At 37.0% G+C, this 23527-nt stretch overlaps 1 protein-coding gene across 3 annotated transcripts in view; it reads left to right on the top strand.

Moving 5' to 3' along the window:
• The window catches only part of EYA3 (EYA transcriptional coactivator and phosphatase 3), a 103267-nt gene that overhangs the window by 33531 nt on the left and 46209 nt on the right, over positions 1 to 23527 (top strand). For all 3 annotated transcript variants that reach the window (XM_045476289.1, XM_045476290.1, XM_045476288.1), the window contains exons 3-6: positions 5618 to 5661; positions 10040 to 10119; positions 15365 to 15431; positions 17903 to 18039. In XM_045476289.1, coding sequence (XP_045332245.1) covers positions 5618 to 5661; positions 10040 to 10119; positions 15365 to 15431; positions 17903 to 18039 — 328 coding nt within the window. The remainder of the gene's footprint in view (positions 1 to 5617; positions 5662 to 10039; positions 10120 to 15364; positions 15432 to 17902; positions 18040 to 23527) is intronic.

The raw sequence follows: 23527 nt of genomic DNA, 5'->3' as shown, positions 1-23527 counted from the left end.
GGAAGAGACTTCTTAATACTTTCCTTCTAAGAAAACAATTTCGTGTCCTTTAATTCACATTTTGTTAATACCTGGGAGTCTGCTTAGAAAATTCAGTATTACAAACTGAGTATTGCATGGGCGCCTGGATGGCTCAGTCGGTTAAGCGTCTGACTCTGGCTCAGGTTATGATCTTGCGGTACATGAGTTCGAGCCCTGTGTTCGGCTCTGTGCTGACAGCTCAGAACCTGGAGCCTGCTTCAGATTCTGTGTCCCCCTCTCTCTCCACCCCACCCCTACTTGTGCTCTGTCTCTGTCTTTCAAAAAAGAATAAACATTAAAAAATAAAAATTAAAAAAGTACTGTATTTGCAAATGCCATTAAAAAAACCCAACAATTGCTATCCTTACAGTTTTTAGAAAATAAAAGAGGATGTCTATTTACCAGTAAAACAGTATATATTATCATTTGTGCCAGAAAACGTACTTTTTATCTTTACCTAAATTTTTCTAAATTAAGTTTTTAAAAAGTAGTAGTAGTTGAAGAAAGTATAATTTGATTACTAATTGTTAAAAATAGGTAAGTATTTTTAAATACTAAAATACTTATTTTAAAAAGTAGATAAAAAATAGATAAGACCCTAGAGTCTAGGTTAGATTCTTAATTTCTTTTAAATATTTAACATAAATAAATAAAATAATTTTAAATGTCCTCAAGTGATACAGATTTATTGCCTTGTTGTGGCCTTTTGTTTGTTTGTATATTTTGGTCTTTCTGTGTTTTGACCCTTAGCATTTAAAAAAGCAAAATAAATAAATAAATAAATAAATAAATAAATAATAAATAAATAAGGAAAGGCAATAGTAATCATTCTCGTAGATACTTTTGTATTAAAGGATGTTTTTCTTTTGTGTTGAGATTTTTCTGAAGTTAGATAAATGCTGAGTCAGTTTACTATCCTGAATGAGCCTCTTGCATTTTATATTAAGGAAGAATGCAGAATGATACATGTTTACCTTTATGAAAATCCAGCTTAGAAAAATTTGAATTTTGAAAGCAGGTAATAGGGTATGTTTTTCATGTTCCAGATGTATTCTTTATATCACAGAAAGATGGACATGTGCTCACAAGAAGTCCTTTAATACATTTTTAATATTTTCTTTATGTTGAGAAGTACATACTGATGATTACTTTGCCATTTTTCTTTTAGCCCTCTCACTTAAGGCAAGTATAAAACCAAAAAGATATAGCAATTGGTAAAATGACCTTGAGACATTTGAAATGTCATCCCTTATCCCTGTTGGGACATCGATAATCAAGGAAATGGTAGAATTAAAAATCATCCTCAGCAGTGTTCCTAGGATATGTACTGTGAGAACAAATAGCTGGGTAAGAGACATTAAATGTACCAAAGAAAATGATGGCATTGAGTTTTTAATGTAGTAAGAAGTCTGGTCAAGAGGTCTAGTTTCAAAAGACTTATGTGTTGACATACTGTTGAAATGGGTATTGTTGTTAGTAACCCTTATGTATTTAAAGTAGAATTGTGAGGCTGACCCGCTGGTGAGTTGTCTTTTCTACTCTGCTTTATTTCCTTGCTCTTCTATTCAGTTTCTATAACATGATGTCCAAAACCTGTTTGTTACTTAAGAAGGTGAGAAATGAAACCATTTTAAAAACATTTTCTGCTGACTATAAATGGTGATTGTCACAGAGCATCATTTTTTTATTGATTTGTTCCTGGGCCTTAACTTTTATTTTTATTTTTATTTTTATTTTTATTTTTATTTTTATTTTTATTTTTATCTTATCTTATCTTAATTAGAGGTGTATATATATATATATATATATATATATATATATATATGTAGAGAGAGAGAGAGAGAGAAAACAAGTGGGAGAGGGATAGAGAGAGGGAGAGAGAGAAAATCCCAAGCAGGCTCTGCAGTGTCATCGCAGAGCCCGACGCAGGGCTTGAACACACAAACCATGAGATCATGGCCTGAACCAAAGTCGGAGGCTTAACTGACTAAGCCACCCAGGCGCCCCGTGGGTCTTAATTTTTAACGGTAACTGAGTGATAACACAGGGAAGTCAGTGCCATTGAAGGAAAAGCTTAATGTCCTTAAAAGTGAAAGGCATGGCACGTCACACAGGGCCACAGGGGGAGGCACCAATGTCAGGAGGCAAAAAGGAGCTAGGGGAAAGCATAGGCCATAGCCATTATTGGAGTTTCCAGAGGCAAGGCAAGGCAGGGTAAACGATTTAGGTTTGTGTAGTCTGAATAATTCCAAGGGCTTTTGGGGTATCAAGGATGTTACTGGGTGCTGGTGTCTGGCTCTGGGGTGACTCAGGGCAGGGGAAGTATTGGCTTGGTGTGTAAGTTGGATAAAGGAGATGGATCAGAGTATGGGCCCTGGATCACAGGGAAGATGTACACAGCTTGGTCCTTAGTTTAGCCCTGTGACTAATGGCTGCCAAATGGACAAATACAGAATCTGAGAAAACACAGAATATTTAAGAACTGTTCAAAATAATTAGAATGGAAAGAGTAAATGTTATACTTTGAAGAGAAAAACAAGTCTTCACAGGCTGTAGTAGAGGTCTAAAATTTGAGTAGAAAGAATGATTCTATTCCAAGTTAATGATGATAAATAAAACCAAGAGTTTTAACCCTACTGTTACTTGTATATATAGATGTTACTAGTAACATTATTACAAGAATTATTTTAATCTCACTATCTCTTCTTGTCTCTTTCCTGCTGAATTATCCCTTTCTTGTTTCTTTACTAATTACTTGCCCTGTCTTAAGCTATATTCAGGTCATTGTTGACAGTGCAACATAAATTTTAGCTTTGGGTTTTCTGTCAATTGATTATTGCTGATCAATCCTAAGTCTTCTGCATTTGGAAATGGTTCACTCTGTGTTCACCAGTTACCTTGAAATTATTGTCTTTCCCCTTCCTTGACCCCCAGTCTTTATCTTTTTCAAATACTCTGAAACAGTTGTATTATTGTCCAAACTGGAACTCTTTTGAAGAGTAAAGGGGACACTAAACAGACTTAGCTCTGGGATAAGAGGTATAAACCAAGATTGTCCCTGCTAAGCTGGAAGCACATAAAAATACCTGCTTTTATGGCTATCAGGGGTGCCCTCTGAATTCAAGTTTTGAAAGGACCTACATGCATAGGAAAAATTTTAGAAGAATATACAGCAAACTTAATACTGATTATTTCATGGAGGAATGAGGCAGAATGAAGTCTTTTCTATTTTATACATATCTGAATGGTTTGAATTTTTAAAAATAAGAGCATGTATGCCTTTTGTATTAAAATGTTAAAAGGAAATTACTAATGCTTACTGTAGACAACACAAGTGGCAAATGCTTTATAACCATAGTATACTCTCCAGGCTAGGATGTAGAACAGGAGTGTAGCTTGGGAACCATTTTTGAGAACAATAAAAAGGACTTTAAAATTGTGTTTTGGACTTGGAGGGGAAGGAGAAGAAGAGGTAGAACAGGTGGTGAAGAGAGAACTTCTTGACTCAACACCCTGATTTCTTTTGTGTCTTCTTTATCAAGGAGGATAAACTTAGGTAAAGGATAGCATACCTCAAAGTTTAAAAATGTTTTCATTCCCATATTTATAAGCAAGTACCTAACTTCTTTCAAATGAGTTCTGTTCCTCCAGACTAATAGCAGTTTTATACCATAAGCCTAAAACTTAGAGACATCAGTGCAAAGCCAGCCTTGATCATCTGAAAAATCAGAGTAAGGAAATGCTTGAAACAAAACATGGATATTTCCTTTCCTTTAAGGAATGATTTTTTTTTTTTTTTTTTTTTTTTTTTTAGCAGAGGTACAAATAGAACCCTGATTTCACAAATTTGCCATTGGTTCTTTTTTTTTTTTTTTTATGTTATCTTCAGTTATAATATGCCCGTAAGATTATATCGTTTTTTTAAAATAAAAGCTTTGAGAAAAAATTGACATATCCATTTTAAAGTAGTGGTTTTTAATATATTCGCAATGTTTTTTAGTCATCACTAGAATCAATTTTAAAACATTTTCATCATTCCAAAAAGAAACTCCATACCCATTGGCAGCCACCCCCCAACTCCCCCATCCCCTGCAGCCCTAGGTAACTACTGATCTAACTTCTGTCTAAAAATTTGCCTGTTTGTAGACATTTCACGTAAATGGAATCATACATTATGTAGTTCTTTGTGACTGGCGTTCTCCACTTAGCATAATCTTTTCAGGGTTCATTTACATTGTAGCATATATTATGTACCAGTACTTCATTCCCTTTTATTGCTGAATAATACTGTATGAATTTATTTTATTTATCATTCATTGTTTTATTTATCATTATTTTAACATTTTATTTATCCATTTATCTGTTCATTCATGAGCATTGGGGTTGTTTTCACTTTTTGGCTATTTTGAATAATGATGTTAGGAACATTCCTGGACATATGTTTTCTTTCTTTTTTTTTTTTCTTTTTCCTTTTTTTTGTGTGTGTGTGTTTGTTTGTTTTTTTGGTTTTTGGTTATATAGCTAGGAGTCAAATTGCTGGATTATATGGTAACTCTGTATTTAATCCCTTGAGGAACTACTAAACTTTTCCAAAGTAGCTACACTATTTTACATTCGGTTTCTGGATTGTACTGTTTCAACCCATACTTTTGTAATATCTGTCTGTATTTTTTTGAGTTAGTTTACCTGCTTGGAATGCCAGGCAGCAGATGCTTCCTATCTCTGATTTACAGGGGGACATAATTGCCCAAATCAAGGCAAACAATGTCTGAAATGTTAAATTTAATCATACTAAATAGCTATATTCCCACCTGATATTTTTGTTTAAAATTATTTAGTAGATTTTCAGCTTTTTATTAGCTTGAGATACTCTCAATCCATAATTTTGTAATTTTGTATGGCTAAGCATACTAAGCATGTTTCTACTGTGACTAGTTATTCTAATCAGAGAACTCTAGAATCAGATTCTTTGTAATATATATGAAAGCAAGGAAATCCACTGGTACTGTTAAATGTTGTTGATCTTCTGTTTGGGATTCTTAAACTGTTTCAGTGGAAATGCTTTTACCTCAGAATGAATTAGAAAAAGATGAAAATCTGGAATAAAACAGAATAGCATACAGAATATTTTTTAAATTACTCATAACCTGATAAGAATTTATTTTTATTTTTGGCATGTAATTTAAGTATAAAGACATTTCTGTTTCATAAAGTAATAAATGAGTTGATGTTGTTGAATATGCCATACTTACTGTTTGATAATATAATTGTGAGTCTGTTAAAATTTAAAACCAACTAATTTGTACCCAAGTTTGGATACTGGTAAACATTGTACCTTGAGTAAAAATCCTGGTAAACATTTTACCTTGAATCTGAAAAACAATTTTTTCATTGAAAAGAAAGAGCTCATGTGAAAAACAAAGAAGCCCATCTCTAACTCTAAAATATAACAAAGGTTAATTAAATAAATGTAAACAAAACAAAATGAAATAGTTACCCTGTAAATTATTAGTTAATATCAGCCTGCCATTTGAATAGGTAGATGATTTCAGAAACAGAGCACTATATTGATGCCTTTGTATATTTATTTTTGCAGGTGAAAAAAGCCAAGATGCAGGAATCAGGAGAGCAAACTTTAAGGTATGAAAAGTTGAATTTCTTTTTAATGATCTACTTAGTTTTTTTTCACCTGCTATTTATAAGTATATGGGTACATTTTGGGTTGACTACTCTAGTTTTGAATTTTAGCATCAGTCTTTAGGTTTTGAAATTATTTAGTTTAAGGTGAAAATATCCTTCCACTGGTTTGTCCTTGAAACAAATAAGTGCTGATTTTTGTCTTATTCATTCATTATTTGTTTAGGAATATGTACTGAACTCATGTTATCTATCAGGTCCTGCAATATACGGAAGAGACATGATGGTGAACATTCTTCAGTCAGATGTACAGGGTACAAAATGGGAAAAAGAAGCAGAAATAAGGGAAATCCAAAGGATTTGGCATTAATCACTAAATGGACATGGGATGCCTTAATCATTAGCTCCACTCCCTGTCGATAAGAGACAGCTTCTTTGCCCCTCATACTCCGGCTTCCACAACACCAGAGTTTTCAGTTTTCCACAGTCCTTACTTCTGTTTGTCTATGAACCAGTAACTGCACCACCTCTAACATCTGAACTTCCAGAATCCTACTCTTTTAGTACCACACACTCCATTCCAGCTCATTTCCACTACTGCCGCACTAGCCATGTGATATCTTCCTGTACATTTTCCGTTAAATGAGCTATCATATTTTCACTCTTAGCCATTGACGCTTCCCACAAAGATTTCAATATTTTTCTTACGCTTTTTAAATTATAAGATCTATTAATCAGTCCCTTGCAAACATTTCTACCTTGTTCTCCTTTTCCCCTGTGTCATGCTTCCTTAGCAAAACCACAACCCTGGGTAGACCACCTGGTCACCTATTCCATTCTTACTTCCAGTCACCTGAACATTGTCAGAGAAAAACACAAAACTGTTTTCATTTATGATTACATCGCAAACAGGCACTTAAGCACTCCTGGTGGTCCAGCCACCCTTCCTAGTGTGTTTTATCCTAGGCTGTAAAATCATCTTTCTTTCCCTCCCCCCCTTCCTCCTTGCCTCCTGCCTCATCCCCTTCCTTTCATCTTTCTTGCCCTTTGCTCCCATTTACCCAGCTGGGGACCTTGCTCCCTAATTCAAAGAGAACTTAGAAACATTTAGATAGAAACTGTCTCATTTGTCTGTCACCACATCTACCCATTTATCTGCTTCTCTACAATATTCTCTTTTACCCTATCCTCTGAAGTTAATTCCTCTGCTTATATCTAAGGCTGATCCTTCCAGTTATATTATGGAACCTACCACCTTTGTCTTTTCCTATAATTATCCCTTCTCTCTCCTTCAGTTTCTTTATTATGATAAAATATATATAACATAAACTTCACCATTCATTCATTTTTAAGTGTATAAATCAGCGGCATTATTATATTCACATTGTTGTGCAACCATCACCACCATCCATCTCTAGAACTTTTTTCATCTTCCTAAACTGAAACTCTGTATTCATTAAATAATAGTTCCCCATTTCCCTGTTCTCCCAACTCCTGGCAATCACTGTTCTACTTTCTGTCTCTGTGATTTTGACTACTCTGAGTACCTCCTTTTAGTGGAATCAGACAGTATTTGTCTTTATGTGACTGGCTTGTTTTATTTAGTGCAGTGTCTTCAGGGTTCATTTATGTCATAGCATGTGTTAGGATTTCCTTCCTTTTTAAGGCTGAATAATATTCCATTGTACGTCCAAACCTAATTTTGTTTATTCATTATTGGTTGATTGTGTTGATTATTTATCAGAGAGAGTGAGAGAGAGAAGGGAATGAGCAGAGAGAGAGGAATGAGCAGAGAGAGAATGAGCATGGAACCTGACATGGGGCTCGAACCCATGAACCATGAGATCATGGCCTGAGCCAAAACCAGAGTCGGATGCTTAACCAACTGAGCCATCCAAGTGCCCCTGTGTTGATTATTGACAAGAGTTCTACTGAATAAGAATCAAGCATTTGTGATGCTCCTCACTTTTTGAAGAGTTTGGGTGTTTTTGCTTTTTAGAGGGAGAAGTCCTTTTATTTGAGAACATCTTTTTTTTTCCACCATGCACAACTATTAAGCAAAATTTATGTTTATATAACTGTGAAAATAAATGTTGAGATAGTACATAATTTTTCTAGATTGAATAATTTTATTTATTTTTAAAAAATTTTTAATGTTTATTTTTGAGAGGGACAGACAGAGTGCAAGTGGAGGGAGATACAGAATCAGAAGCAGGCTCCAGGCTCCAAGCTGTCAGCACAGAGCCCCATGTGGGGCTCGAACTCACAGACTGCAAGATCATGACCTGGGCCAAAGTCGGACACTTAACCTACTGAACCACCCAGGCGCCCCTAGATCTAAAATTTTAAATGTTTAACAAAGTACTAGGGGCACCTGGGTGGTTCAGTCCAATTGGGCATCCGACTCTTGGTTTCATCCCTGCTGACAGCTCAGAGCTTGGAGCCTGCTTTGGATTCTGTCTCCCCCTCTCTCTGCCCCTCCCCTGCTTGCTCTCTGTCTCTCTCTCTCTCTCTCTTAAATATAAATAAACATTTAAAAATTTTTAAAAATAAATAAAAAGTTAATTACATTTGAGGAAAAGTTGTTTGAACATTCAGAATATACCAGGAAAAAAAAACTATATTGATATTACACTTGAATATTAGTGGTCCATTCAGAAAAGAATGAGAGCCTTAAGAATTTTGATGCTGTGGTGGTGTCCATGTGGCTCAGTCGGTAGAGCATCTGACTTCAGCTCAAATCATGATCTCATGGTTTGTGAGTTCAGGCCCTGCACTGGGCTCTCTGCTGACAGTGCAGAACCTGCTTTGGATTCTCTGTCTCCCTCTCTCTCTGCCCCTTCCCCACTCATTCTCTCTCTCTCTCTCTCTCTCTCTCTCTCTCTCTCTCTTTTTCTCTCTCTCAAAAATAAATAAACATTAAAAATTTTGATGCTGTGTATTTTTAATATAAATAACGTTTATTTTAGAAGTTTTGCTGCGTAGAAACTATTCTTGTTTTTTATTAGTCAGTCTTACCTTTCCAGATATATGGAGCCTCTTGTACAGTGTCCTCTACTTCTCCCTAGAGTGTAGAATAGCAAAGTGGATTTCTTTCTAGGAAACATGAATATGGAAAGGATGCCTGGGCTGGGGAGAAGTTGTAATATAATAATAATGGCTACAGTTAAATTGTCTGTGTTCTAGTCTCTCAGTACTTTTTATATATTAACTAATTAATCCCTACAACTACCCTATGAGTTAGGCTCTATTATTATCCCTCTTTGACAGTTGAAACTGGAGTGCAAAGAAGTTCCCAAAGTCATTAAGCTAGTTTTGGCAGAGTGGAATATGAACGCAAGCAGTGTGGCTCTAGAATCTGTAGTCTTAATCATTATGCTAACCTGGTAGTTGAGGGAATAACTAAAGAGTGGAAAGTAAAGTAGAAGGAAGAGGGAGTTAGTTAGTAAAATCTCCATTCCAGAATTCCAGTGAGAATCTTGCCAACATTAAAGTGTGTGACATAATGACTTGTTCTCCCAGTTTATGTGATTTACCTTTTGCAATTTCTCTGAATTTCCCTTATAACTTAAAAAAAAAAAAAAGGTATTGTTCTGTCTGGGATATGATAACAAATTTAGAAAAACATTTTTTTTATTTTTTTTTATTTTTTTTTTTTCAACGTTTATTTATTTTTGGGACAGAGAGAGACAGAGCATGAACGGGGGAGGGGCAGAGAGAGAGGGAGACACAGAATCGGAAACAGGCTCCAGGCTCTGAGCCATCAGCCCAGAGCCTGATGCGGGGCTCGAACTCACGGACCGCGAGATCGTCCTGACTGAAGTCGGACGCTTAACCGACTGCGCCACCCAGGCGCCCCTAGAAAAACATTTTTTAATTAGAGAAGAAAAATATAGCAGAATGAGCCATTTTAAGGTTCAGAATCCCCTTCTGGGAAGCAAGCATATGTAATTTGAAAAAACTTTTCAAGTGATTATGAGAATCACTTTCTGAAATCAGACATCTCTCTACTTCCCTGTGGAACTTTGGAAACAAAGCAACAGTGCAGTTTTAAGTGTTGTGGAGGTGTTTTTTTTTTTTTTTTCCCTACCACATGGTCTTTAGAAAAACTCTGACTTGCCTATAACTTAGCTAGAATTTCTGAATGATATGAAAGCGGAAGGGGTCTAGTGATATGAGAAAGAACAGTCACATGCTGAGGGTACACTACCCTTGACCCTAGCTCTTCAGGTAGCTGCTAAAACCAATAATAATAATACCATGAGGAAGACTTACTTTGCCTCTTACTTGTATAGCCTAGGAAGAAATGGGTTTGATGTAATCACTTTAAGCAATGCAGCAAGTCCATGAGGGACTAATGTATTCATTTTGGTTCTCTCAGTCAAGTGAGCAGCCCTGAAGTCAGTGATCAGAAACCTGAAACTTCAAGCCTTGCTTCAAACCTTACCATGTCAGAGGAAAGTAAGTACTATATTCTGTGCATGATGGAAGAGGTATTCCTATAGGTAATGCTGTTCTTTTATAATTGGTTTTCACTGACTGCCTTTTTTGTCCCATATGTACAGAAGCCTTTCCTTTCCGTGTGTGTGTGTGTGTTCATCCCCGTGCTCCCATATAAACTTTATTGACATACCAGCTGAGGGACAAAATCGCATGGAATCCACTTACCTGAGGAGTCACACTTGACTTTATTTTTGTTTTGAAGTTGGATGTTCTTGGGGCGCCTGGGTGGCTCAGTTGGGTGAGCCTCCAACTTCGGCTCAGGTCATGATCTCACGGTCTTTGAGTTCAAGCCCTGCGTTGGGCTCTATGCTGACAGCTCAGTCTGGAGCCTGCTTCGGACTCTGTGTCTCCCCCTCTCTCTGCCCATCCCCCGTTCATGCTCTGTCTCTCTCTGTCTCAAAAATAAATAAACATTAAAAAAAATTAAAAAAAAAAAAAAAAGAAGTTGGATGTTCTATAGGTAATATGCCTTACCATCAGAAAAGTTTGTAGGCCAACCTCTGACTGCTCTTCTGGAGGCTTTGATGTTTTTCCACCTTTCTAATAACCAAATGATTCTACCTGTCAATTTATGCCAAAAAAGAAAAGTAATCCCCTCAGAACCTGAGATTGATAGTGGGCCCTAAGGGAGATCCAGCTCAGTAAGATACATCCTCCACTTACCAGCCTACTTTCTCTGATAGAACAGATGCATTCATGCATGGACAAAAGTTTGTAGAGTGTTCTGATTTATTCTTGCAGAGATGTAAGTTTCTCTGGCATACCCACATACTCCTCCAGATTGCCTCCATAGGGCAAATAGTGCTCCCTGAAATTAAATCTCATTGCCCCTCCATATTTTACCACACACTTTAAAAGAATAAATTTGTATTCTTTATTGTATTCTTTAAAAAGATACTTGTTTAGGGGATGTTTCTTCTCTTAACAGTTATGCTTAACCTTATATACTTCCATATATTAGAAAATGATATGTCGAGTTGTATATATTATTCTAGTGGTTCTCAAACTTTTAGCATACTTAAGAATCATCTGGAGTGCTTATTTGTAGTGTAGAATTCCAGCCTCATTTTCATAGATTATTACATTCAATAGATCTGATGTGGATGGGAATCTATATTTTCAAGAAGATAGCTAGGTGATTCTGATGCACGTGAGAAACTGTTCATTCTGTGGGAAACTGCTCTAATCAATGAAAAATCTCTCTAATTTTTTTAATGTCCCACTCATCCCCAAGAAATAAACCTGTTCCTTTTATATTCAAAGGCCAGGAATTAAGTTGAATCTCTTGCTGCTTCTAAATGATTTTTCTCTTTTTTCCTTCAAAAACTCTAGTTCCTTTGAAGTCTATATTTATGCCTCCCCCTACCTTTCTTTTTACCCTAGACTGAACTCCTAGTCATTTTGCTCTTTAAAAACTAGATCTTTGTTTTCTTCTCCCATCCAAACCCTTACTGTTCTTAGTGATTTCAAAATCCATGTAGATGACTTATCCAATCAGTACCCATCATCATATCTGCCTGCCTTGATGTCCCATTTTACTCAGCAGATATTCTGTGGCTCTTTATTATAATAATTCTATTACAGATACTTTCAGTAACTTTGCCTCTTGAGCTATTCTTGCTAAGCCTTCTTGCAAAGCCTCTCCTTGCTAACCCTTCTTGCTAATTTAATATAACTCCCCATCTTCTCCATAGTGTATTCAAATAGCTAAATATTGGCTAAATTATATACCTAGTTGACTTATTACAACGCCTCAAGTAGGCACCCATCATGCTTAGAAATCCTATTGCATTTCCCCATTTCCCTAATGAGTTTTACCTTTTGATAATTCACACCTCTTTTCCTCTTAAAGTACCTATACCCTCACTCACCTTTCCTCATCCTTAATTGATGGCTCCTTTGCAAATAGCAGTTGTCAGACAAGAAACTCCCTTATCATCCCTCCACCACCAAATCTTCAAACCTACCTGTGTTTGTACCGTGTTTTCTTGCTTCATTCTCATCAGAATGGAAATAGTATTCTTGCTCCAGAGGTAAGACCTTTTGTGCTCTGTGTCCAATCCCTTCTTACCCTCCCCTAAGACCACTCCTGTATCATCACATTCTTCTTCTCTTCTTTTAAACATTTTTTTTAAGTTTATTTATTTTGAGAGAGAAAATGTGCACATGAGTGGGGGAGGGGCAGAGAGAGAATCCCAAGCAGGCTCTACGCTGTCAGCACACAGCCCAGTACAGGGCTTGGTCCCATGAACTGTGAGATCATGATCTGAGCCGAAATCAAGAGTTGGATGGTTAACTGACTGAGCCACCCAGGTGCCCCACATTCTTCTTCTCTTCTTATTTCTTCCTCTCAGTAAAGAGACATGACCCAGTATCTGTGGTCTTAAAACACAAACAGAATCTTCCTTTGGTTCCGCATTCCCCACTAGTTTCATGCCTTTTCTTTGTCCCATGACCCATTGGAACCTCTGGAAAGAGTTGCCCTTTTTTTTTTTCTTTTTTTTTAATTTTTTTCTAATGTTTCTTTATTTTTGAGAGAGAGAGAGTGAGAGAGAGAGAGAAAGGAGCAGAGAGAGAGGGAGACACAGAATCCGAAGCAGGCTCCAGGCTCTGAGTTGTCAGCACAGAGCCCGTCGCAGGGCTTGAACTCACAAACCGTGAGATCATGACCTGAGCTGAAGTCGGATGTTCTACCGACTGAGCCACCCAGGAGCCCCTAGAATTGCCCTTTTCTTGTTTTCTTGTCTCCCATTAATTCTTCAGCCCTCTCAAATTTTGCTCCTGTCACCACTCTTCCAATGAAATTGCTCTTGTCAAGGTCATCAGTTATTTTCAGTTACTGTGAGAGTACTAGTTCTAGTGCATGTTTCTCTCTTCTCATATTCTGCCTCACCACTTTTCCTCCCGCCTTTCTCCTTTCTTGGCCCTTCTTCCTCTGTCTGAACTCTGAATGTTGGTGGGCTTCAGGATTTATTTTGAGTCCACCATCTTTTCTCTTTCTGCATCCTCTCATCCATTACATTATTATATTGCTTTAAATATTGTATACATTGTTGGGGCGCCTGGGTGGCTCTGTTGGTTAAGCATCCGACTTCAGCTCAGGTCGTGATCTGACGGTTCATGAGTTTGAGCCCCACATCGGGCTCTGCACTGACAGCATAGAGCCCACTTTGGACCTTATGTCTCCCTCTCTCTGTCCCTCCTCTACTCATTTGCGCTTTCTCTCAAAAATAAATAAACATTAAAAAATAAAACAAATATTGTATACATTGTTAATGAATTCCAAATTTTTATTTCCAGTCTGACCTCTCCCCTGATTTAACTGCCTATTTGAGATTTCCACTTAGATATCTGAAAGGAAATTCGTACTTAAAATGTGTAAAAGTATTTTATTCCCTTAGCCCCTATCAAACTTCTTGTCCCAAACTTCCCCATTTTAGGAAGTGGTTTCATCATCCCTCTAGTTGTTCAAGTTGAAAACATAGGAATTATCCTGTATTCCCCTGTTTTCCTCATTCCTTATATACAAATCCATCAGAATGTCCTGTTAGTTTTACCTTCAGAATATATTTCAAGGTTGTGCCTCATCTTCACTGCTGCTATTCTAGTATTATAGCAGCTTATGCCTTGACTGTTTATAATCCTTTCATGGTTCTTAAGTCCAGCAAAGATAAAGCCTCATTCATTCTATAGAGAAGTAAATATTGAACCTAAATCTCCCAGGATGTTTTGTCAATCTCTTCGAGAATTAAATTAAATCAGAGGAGGAGAGGGGTTGGGGTTTTGAAAGTACTTGTCAGCAGAGAAGGAACCATTATGCAGAATTCAAATGAAATTATGTTTTATGTGATGGATGGTAAGAACTTTAGACCTAATTGAGATCTCCTTCATTTTTGTCAAAATGATTATGGATGAATGTGATCTACAACAGTACTTTTTAAAAAATTTTTAAACATTTGTTCATCTTTGAGAGACAGAAACAGAGTGCGAGCGGGGGAGGGGCAGAGAGAGGGGGAGACACAGAATCTGAAGCAGGCTCCACGCTCTGAGCTGTCAGTACAGAGTCCGATGCGGGCTCGAACTCACGAACCGCGAGATCATGACCTGAGCTGAAGTCGGATGCCCAACCAACTGAGCCACCCAGGCACCCCTAATTTCCAGTATTTTTAAAGACCTTGAACAATGACAGTGGACAAGATCTTTTATGCCTAACTCACAGATACTGATTTGTCTCACTGTTGGGCATGAATTGGCCCCTCATCATGACCAGAGTTCCCTTTTTACTTCAGACATTCGGGAAACCCAGCTAGATGTAAAGTTAGTTGGTTTACTCTTAATCCCTATATTAGAGCAGCCTCCTTTATAGATGTTAAAGGAAGTTCTTGGACAGTTCAGGGGCCTGGTACAAGTTCTTTATCATATAATTCTGTCTACAACATGGCCTGAAATAGTGCCTAGTAAATAGGATTCTGCTACCTGTCAGACTTGAGCTGAATATTTACAGATGAAATCATGAGGGTCCAGCCTTCACAGAAGCTATTTTAGATGAAGTCATGGGGGTCAAAGAGGACACTAGCTGTGAAAGTCTCTTTACTTGATGGGTCATCAGAGAATCACATCAGTTCCTCGGATCTGTCTTTGCTTTGCCAAACTTAAAGCCTTAACTACAAGCTGAAAAAATAGTGGTATAGAAGCATACTTGCATCTTTTGCTGCATTATACACAGCACTAGCAACAGTTTTCTAATAAAACTGGGTACTTCCCCCCAAATCTGTCTTCCTGCAAGTCATTCTTAGGGCCTTTTACTCAGAATAGTGGAAGCACCCAGAGAATGAACAAGCTGAAGAAATACATTGTGGTTTCTTAGATCTGGATCTTTTGAAGTTTGCCTGTGAATACAGTGAACACTTAGGAGGTTGCTTCATCTATGGTTTTAGCTCAGTGATGGATGAAGCTAGAGATGAGCTGGAACTAACCTTCAGCTCTTTTCCATACCCCCCACATTCTGGCTTCTTTCACTGTCTCTAAAAGTCTCTAAACCCATTACTGTAAGAGAGAAGTATTTTCTATTGCATAGTCTTCCTCAATTTCTAATGTCCAAGCTGTATTCTGTTATTTGAAAGACTATACAGTGAGATATGTGGTTTTCTCATTTCATTTTTGGAATGTTCTAACTTTTTACCTGGTGATATCTTTCTTTCAGTTATGACATGCACCGATTACATCCCTCGCTCATCCAATGATTATACCTCACAAATGTATTCTGCAAAGTAAGTTCAATAATTATTTCAAAAATCTATATGCCTTTAGGTTCATTTCAAAATTTAATTTGATACTTAGCTTATTAAGTTGACATTTAACTTAATTTCACCTCTCTTGTTTCTGTTCCTACACCAATTTTTTTATTCCCTCTAAATGTAGAGTCTCTGTAACATACTTTTAAAAAGTAGATAGTTGCCTGGAATAGATCACTGTTGCCCAGGAGCTTGCTCTAAGTGAATAGTCACTGAAAATGAAAATAGTGTTAGTTATCAAAGCATAATACTGACTGACCTCTGATCATTCTCGCTTTCGTCTACCTTGATAAATCAATAAACACAGCTCAAGCCAGTCTTCTAGCGGGACTTCTCAGCTTAATTGTTTTAGGAATGTCCTGAAAGTAAAACTAGGCTTGAAGTTAGGCTTAGTGGGTTGCAGTCACTAAGAGGCAACATTTTGGGCCTTCAACAGGTAAGATCAGCATTTAAGATCCATAAGTTAATCATCTCCAGCATGAGTAGGTGCAGAACCGTGCATATGCCAGACTACCAATTGTGTGTTAATAAAGGGTGAGCCTGCACATAAATTGATATACATGGGTGTGTTATTAAAGTAGGATGAATTCCCAGGTGCTTACATAGGCAGAACACAAAGAAATTGGTAACAGAGGTGTCTGATACCCAGGGGACTGTTAAAAAAAGAAAACTGATAATTTTTTTTTCCTTTTTGTGCCCATTTTTACCTTTTGAATTTTTAATCAGTTAAGAAATAACTAAAAGGTCAACTCAATGAGTTCTTCAAATTCTAATCTGATCTGGAATACTAAGAGCACCTTTGGGCCAGTCATTTTCATGTGATTTTCTTCTGTGAAACGACTGAACTTATTATTCTCTGAGATCATTATGAAGGAGATAAGAAAATACTTTGAGCTATAAAGACACTATAGGAAAAAAGGATATTGTGATATTTAGCATATCTGGAGATCAGTCATTTGAAGTCACCAAGATTTAAAATTTTTCTCATGTGACTTGATTAACAACTACAACCTGAGCTATTTCTTGGTCTCATATCTGACTAGGAAGAATAGATGTGAATATGTTGCATATTCCAAATTCATTTGCCTACTCAAAAAATATTTACATACCTGTTGCATTCAGAACACCTTATTTGCTATGCCTTCTATCTTAATTCAGACATCTTTAGCACTTACATGAACCATTGCATTATAGCTATTTTTTAACCGAACCTCTATTTTGACTTTCTCCCCCTTCTAATCCGTGTTACAAAGCAATGTCAAATTAATCTTTATTAAAGAACAGCTCTGATCTTGTCATTCTTTGCTCAACAATTTCAGTGACTCCTAGTTGTTTCCGATTGGTCTGAACTCTTTTAGCCTGGTGTTCGAGGTCTTTGCTGTCTTTCTTTTTCTTGCTGCTCCCCTTTATGTACATCCTTTAATATAATCTCTTGTCCTTGCAAGCTTAAGCCCTTGTTTTCCTTCCTCTATACCTTTGCCAGAGTTTTTCTCTTTTCCTTAAATACCCATTCTGTCCCATTTCTGCACATTTTATCTGCTCAGCTCACATAGCCTTCATTTTGCTTTCCCCCAAAGCTGGAAAAAATCTTTCCTGTTCTGAAACACCCCTTCCTTACAGTATTTTATTGTTAAGACGTATGTGATACATAAAACACTTGATTACATTATAAGTACAGTATAACTCACCAAATAAAATAACTTGTATCTAAAAATTCAGTGCATAAAATGTGGGGCCATTTTATTGCATGGACGAAATGACCAGGTCATCTAGCTAAAAGTCCCAGAAGTTCCACTGCTGAATTCAAATTCCTGCTAAACCTGATGTGGTTGGCTGCAACTAGTGGCAGGTGTATTCTGGCTTGAATGTCTGTGGGGAGATTCCGAGTCCTGTCTGGGACTTGTCACATTTTATTAGTTACCTGGCTTCTATTTTGTAGACTTGATCTGGGGATATTGGGGCCCACCTCTGCTCCCTGTTCTTTGATGTGTAGTGGTCGCTTGCTTTTTCTTTACCAGCCTAACCCTCTTTTTTCAAGTCCTACTTTCCCTCTTAGTTTGGCCCAGAGGGCTGGGTGGAGAATAAGAGCCATTTGTGAATCCCATTCTGTCCAGTCTTCTGTTATGTTGGGGTTTATTCTCTATGTAGATAAGTTTATCTGTCTTTGTATCTCACAAGGGGCCTTGCATATAGTATATCAAAAATGGTCACAGCATGGTAATTGGACCTTGGGAGGATATTAAATTTTCCATAAGATTGTTTCTTAGGTGATTGTAGAACTTGGAAAGGAAAAATTAGTTTTTTCTGGCCATAGTAGGAGACATTTTATGTGGAAGGTTAGTTTCCTCATTGCTGATTCTTTGCTTTTAGTGGTATTAGCTATTTCCTCTATTATTCATTAAAAATAAATCACACATGAAAGTTTTTGTTTTCTTGAACTTTTCTAGACCTTATGCACATATCCTCTCAGTTCCTGTTTCGGAAACTGCTTACCCTGGGCAGACTCAGTACCAGACACTACAGCAGTCTCAACCCTATGCTGTCTACCCTCAGGCAACCCAAACGTATGGACTACCTCCTTTTGGTAAGGCATCTTATTATAAGCAGTTTCTAAGACTATTGATTTTATCCCCCAGAAACTTCGATCTTTCCCCAAAAGTCAAGTATGGCTCATCAGGATGCTGAAAGATGGGTTATTCTTTACAGAGTACCTACTCAGTTACAAGTGTGATAAAAGTTGGGTGTGCAACTTTTCCAACAGTATATTTTTTTTTTTTTTAATTTTTTTTTTCAACGTTTATTTATTTTTGGGACAGAGAGAGACAGAGCATGAACGGGGGAGGGGCAGAGAGAGAGGGAGACACAGAACCGGAAACAGGCTCCAGGCTCTGAGCCATCAGCCCAGAGCCCGACGCGGGGCTCGAACTCACGGACCGCGAGATCGTGACCTGGCTGAAGTCGGACGCTTAACCGACTGCGCCACCCAGGCGCCCCTCCAACAGTATATTTGATGCATGTTAAATAAAATTAAAACTTTCAGTACTCACTTGTTTATCTATTAACATTTAGCTATTTCCAAGGTACTAAACCTTGACTGTAAAGCTTGGAATCTTTAAGTGTTTGGGAAACTCTTTGAAGAATTACTATTAGTTTCTTTATTATAAAACATGTTACCATGGTTAGGTAAGCATAATTAATACATTTTAAGGTGATTCAGTTTCTTGCTAAAACCAGGTAATCTAAATATCCAGATAGAATATGCCTTCTAGTTTACTCTCTCTCTTTTTTTCCTTTTTGTCAGTTTCTCCCTCTTTCCTCCCTCTGCCCCAAACTGATCAGTTGTTACTCTGCTGAACCAAAAAGTCATCTTAGAATGAGGAGAACCCCCAATATTGCATAGCCTTATTTTGTGCATAGTTTGTTCTTTGGTTTTAGGCATCTTGGACATGAACTGCGAATTAGAATGCTTCACTCGAAGCCACTTTGAAACTCTTTGGGCGCTTAATATCTGCGCTGATTTTTCTTTGTGTGTGTAAATTGATATGTGTAGGGTGCTTTATTGCCCATTCCCTGGTTTCCTAGAAACTAGTTTTAGAAAATTGAGAGAATCCTATATTATTTTCACATATGCAGCGTGTTAAAATTACATCTCTGTAACCTTTACCAAAACTAGTTGGAAATTAAAAAAATCATCTAAACAGATTGCCACAGATTCTGGATGTATTAGTGCTGCCTGCCTTTGGTTTCTACATTCCTACTTTTCCTGGCCCATTTGGCTAGTCTTTATGATAGTGACAGCTTTCTTAGTTTTAGGCTTGTTAGCACTCCTTGGCTTCTGAAAACTACTAGAAACAAAAATGGGGGTTATGTTTAATGATAGTGGTAGTTGATAACTTCATGAGAGAAGACAAACAGCTCTTGTTTCCCTGTTTGTAAGTCTATGCCTCCATGCATGTCAGTATCAGCCAGTTTACTAAAATCTTAAATTTGTTATATATGTAACCAGCCAAAACTGAGCAGTCCTTTTGGAAACAGAACTCTCAGTATATGTTTGTGCTTATATCTTTGTGGGTATGTGAAAGCTAATTTTTCAACAGCTAACTAGTAACAACTAGCAAGTATAAAGTAAGTATTCTTATATTGGTTTTTTACCTTCTGTTTTGATTTAAATTCATTATCATCAATTCCAGAGCCCTTTATGACATTGAACAGTTGGTCATTCCTGCCGTTCAGTATTAAATAAAACTCCTATTATATCTCTGAACTCAGATTATGGAATACCTAACATAATGCTATGTGCATATTGTAGTATCTTTTATGATTGCTGTATTTCCCTTGTATTAAAGAAAAAAAGAAAATTGTATGATAGATCCTTGTTAAAAACTTGAAGGAAACTTTATATTGTAAAGAAGTATTTATAATAATAGGCTCTTTTGTTAATTTGGTTTTGTTTTATATTTGGGAATGAGGGAGACTTGTTTCATAAATTCTTCCATCAGTATTTCTAAGAGAAGAGACTCAGCTAAATTGACTTAAGTAATATATGAAACTTACTGGAGGGAGATTTAGGTTGGGGTAATGTGAATGATAGATATGGCATATTCTCAGAATTTATTAAGGAAATTACAGATATGGCTTTTTTTTTCTTTTTATAAATGTGTTCACTCAAATATGAAACACTATTTTTTCTAATGAAGATTTGGCAATTTTATCTTAGTGCTGCCTATTAGCACCAAAACTAGATTTGGTAGTCTGTTATTTCAGATGCAGTGAGCTTCAGAAAATCTCATTGTAGTAACGTTATCTAGTGTTTATGAAGTGCTTTATATACCGTGCAGTATGCTGAGAATAAGTACCTCACACTTTACATTATTGTCTTATTGAATCTTTAAAACAGTCCTAGGGAGTAAGTAGTAGCATTATCCCTTTTTATAGATGAGGAAACAGGCTTGTTAGAAGGATCAAGTGACTAGCCTGGGGTCATAGAATTAAGTAAATGCCTGGGGTTAGAATTGAACCCAGGTCTGTTTAATTCAGAAGTGCTCATAAATTTGGTCTGTGTCTGAGAGTTGAGTTTGCAGTTAAAAAATGTTCCTTCTCTTTAAAAAAAAAAAAAAAAAATTTTTTTTTTAATGTTTATTCATTTTTGAGAGAGAAAGAGAGTGTGAGTGGGGAAGGGGCAGAGAGAGAAGGAGACACAGAATCTAAAGCAGGCTCCAGGCTCTGAGCTGTCAACACAGAGCCCGACACAGGGCTTGAACCCATGGACCACGAGATCATGACCTGAGCTGAAGTCGGACGCTTAACCAACTGAGCCACCTAGGCGCCCCAAAAATGTTCCTTCTCTTAATGAAAGGAGAAGACTAAGGGAAATCTAGGAAGCTTATATTGTAAACAGTCTGTAAAAATAAAGGAATAGTGGTCATATTCTTTTTAAAAGCTACATAGAAATGTTGTAGGACAGCAGAAAGGATTAGACAGTTAACTTCCAGTGATCTCAGTGGAGGAAAGGGGCACTCATTTATTTTTAGGGGCTCATAAAAGATTGCCTTAGCTGCCACTGTTGCAGCTTCATTTAAAAGAACTCTATGTGAGATGGAGATTTGATAATATGTATTAATAGCCTTAAGGATTAAGTTTTTGCTATTTCCCTCGGTAATTTCACTTCTAGGGATTCAGCCCATGGAACTAATTAGAGATACCCACAAAAATTTTACTAAGATATTTACCATAGCATTTATAACAGCAAAAGATTGGAAATAGCCTACACATTGAATTGAAATGTGTATGTTACATTGCAATTTATAGAATGGAAAACTATAAATCATATTCTAATAAATTTACATTCTTTTTTTTAAAGTTTATTTTTGAGAGAGCGAGAGGGAGAAAGCAGGGGAGAGGCAGGAAGAGAATCCCAACCAGGTTTCGAGCTGTCAGCATAGAGCCCCATGTGAGGCTTGAACTCATGAGCTGCAAGATCATGACCTGAGCTGAAATCAAGAGTCAGATGCCTAACCTAATGAGCCACCGAGGCACCCCTAATAAATTCACATTCTTAAAGAATATTCAGCATCTTGAGAAAAGTTTCTTATTAATTTTAAAAAGCAACATGTAAAACTAAAAGCAATATAATATGCCAAGTTAGTATTTTTAAAAATGTATACATAAAGAATAATTTGGAAGAAAAAATGTGAATGTTCACAGTGTAGGCACTACAGATTTGATCTCCATTACCATGGCGCCATACCAAGTGAGGCCACTGCTCCAGCGTGTACAGGTTTCAGTTAACACAGTCCCGTACAAAAGCAAGAACTGCCTATAGTTTTTTTCCTGTGCAGTGAGACTGTGCAGTTTTTTTTTCTTTATACTTTCTATGTTTTCTTAATTCTCTATAATATACATCTACTTGCTTTATAATTAGGAAAAGTATTCAGATTAAATTACTTAGTATTTATAGTAAGTCATTCCAATGAGCGGTCATATCAACAAACCAAGATATTCTTTCATGTGTTTTTTCCCCTAACCATTGGCATATACTTCAGTTCCTAACCAAACTAACTTTCTCTAAAGATCTACTAGTCTGATACGTATTACTATAAACTGAGCTGCTCAAATTAGTTTGGTTAGTGACTAACCAATAGTGAAATGTTTGTGGTGAGAAAACTTGGGTATAGTTTGTGATAAGACCCCAGTGTGGGGCAGCAAAAGGATAGCACTCAGACCGACTTCATTTGCCACTGTTAGACCAGCTGTTCTTCCACATCAGGATCTTGGTGCTTAAAACAAATTGATAAGCTTTGTAGTTGTAGACATAGAGCAGTGGACTAGGAGTCAGGAAACCAGGATATGGTTTCCTCTTCTCTGTGGGTAGTATTGCTGTATAGTCAGACCATTTGGTCATGTTCCCTATTACTTGGAATTCTGGGAAGGGTGCTTTTAAAGGAAGATATTTATATGCTTAAAGAGCCGGGCTACTGTGATGCTGGAGGCGGTGTTCATATGGTCTTTTATTCTTCTGTTCTTCATAAAATAATTATATATTAAATATCAACTTCATGTTTCTGGTCAAAAACATTGAAAACTACTGTTAAGTAGCTCTTCCACTACTTTTCTTGGACTTTTTGCCCTGGTTTTTGACTTTATAAAGGAGCCAGTTTATAGACATTTTATACTTTGAAATTTTATTTAAAGTTTATTTAAAATTCTATTTAAACCTACCCTATGACCTAGCAATAGCACTGCTAGGAATTTACCCAAGGGACACAGGAGTACTGATGCATAGGGGCACTTGTACCCCAATGTTTATAGCAGCACTCTCAACAATAGCCAAATTATGGAAAGAGCCTAAATGTCCATCAATTGATGAATGGATAAAGAAATTGTGGTTTATATACACAATGGAGTACTACATGGCAACGAGAAAGAATGAAATATGGCCCTTTGTAGCAACATGGATGGAACTGGAGAGTGTTATGCTAAGTGAAATAAGCCATACAGAGAAAGACAGATAACATATGGTTTCACTCTTATGTGGATCCTGAGAAACTTAACAGAAACCCATGGGGGAGGGGAAGGAAAAAAAAAAAAAAAGAGGTTAGAGTGGGAGAGAGCCAAAGCATAAGAGACTCTTAAAAACTGAGAACAAACTGAGGGTTGATGGGGGGTGGGAGGGAGGGGAGGGTGGGTGATGGGTATTGAGGAGGGCACCTTTTGGGATGAGCACTGGGTGTTGTATGGAAGCCATTTTGACAATAAACTTCATATATTAAAAAATAATAATAATAAAATGAAATATTTTGATGCTTAAAAAAATAAAAATAAAATAAAAATAAAAATGCTGCTTCAAATTACTCAGATTTCAATCTCCCAGTTTTTCTATTCCGTTTGTAATTACCATTAGGATTCCATCAACAACAAAATTTATACTACTGAGTGCTGGGTTAAAAAAAAAAAAAATTACAGGGGCGCCTGGGTGGCGCAGTCGGTTAAGCGTCCGACTTCAGCCAGGTCACGATCTCGCGGTCTGTGAGTTCGAGCCCCGCGTCAGGCTCTGGGCTGATGGCTCAGAGCCT

The sequence above is a fragment of the Leopardus geoffroyi genome, chromosome C1, assembly GCF_018350155.1.
Source record: "Leopardus geoffroyi isolate Oge1 chromosome C1, O.geoffroyi_Oge1_pat1.0, whole genome shotgun sequence".
Lineage (NCBI taxonomy): Eukaryota > Metazoa > Chordata > Mammalia > Carnivora > Felidae > Leopardus > Leopardus geoffroyi.
The sequence above is the reverse complement of the archived record's forward strand: the minus strand, read 5'-3'. Positions and strand labels throughout refer to the sequence as shown.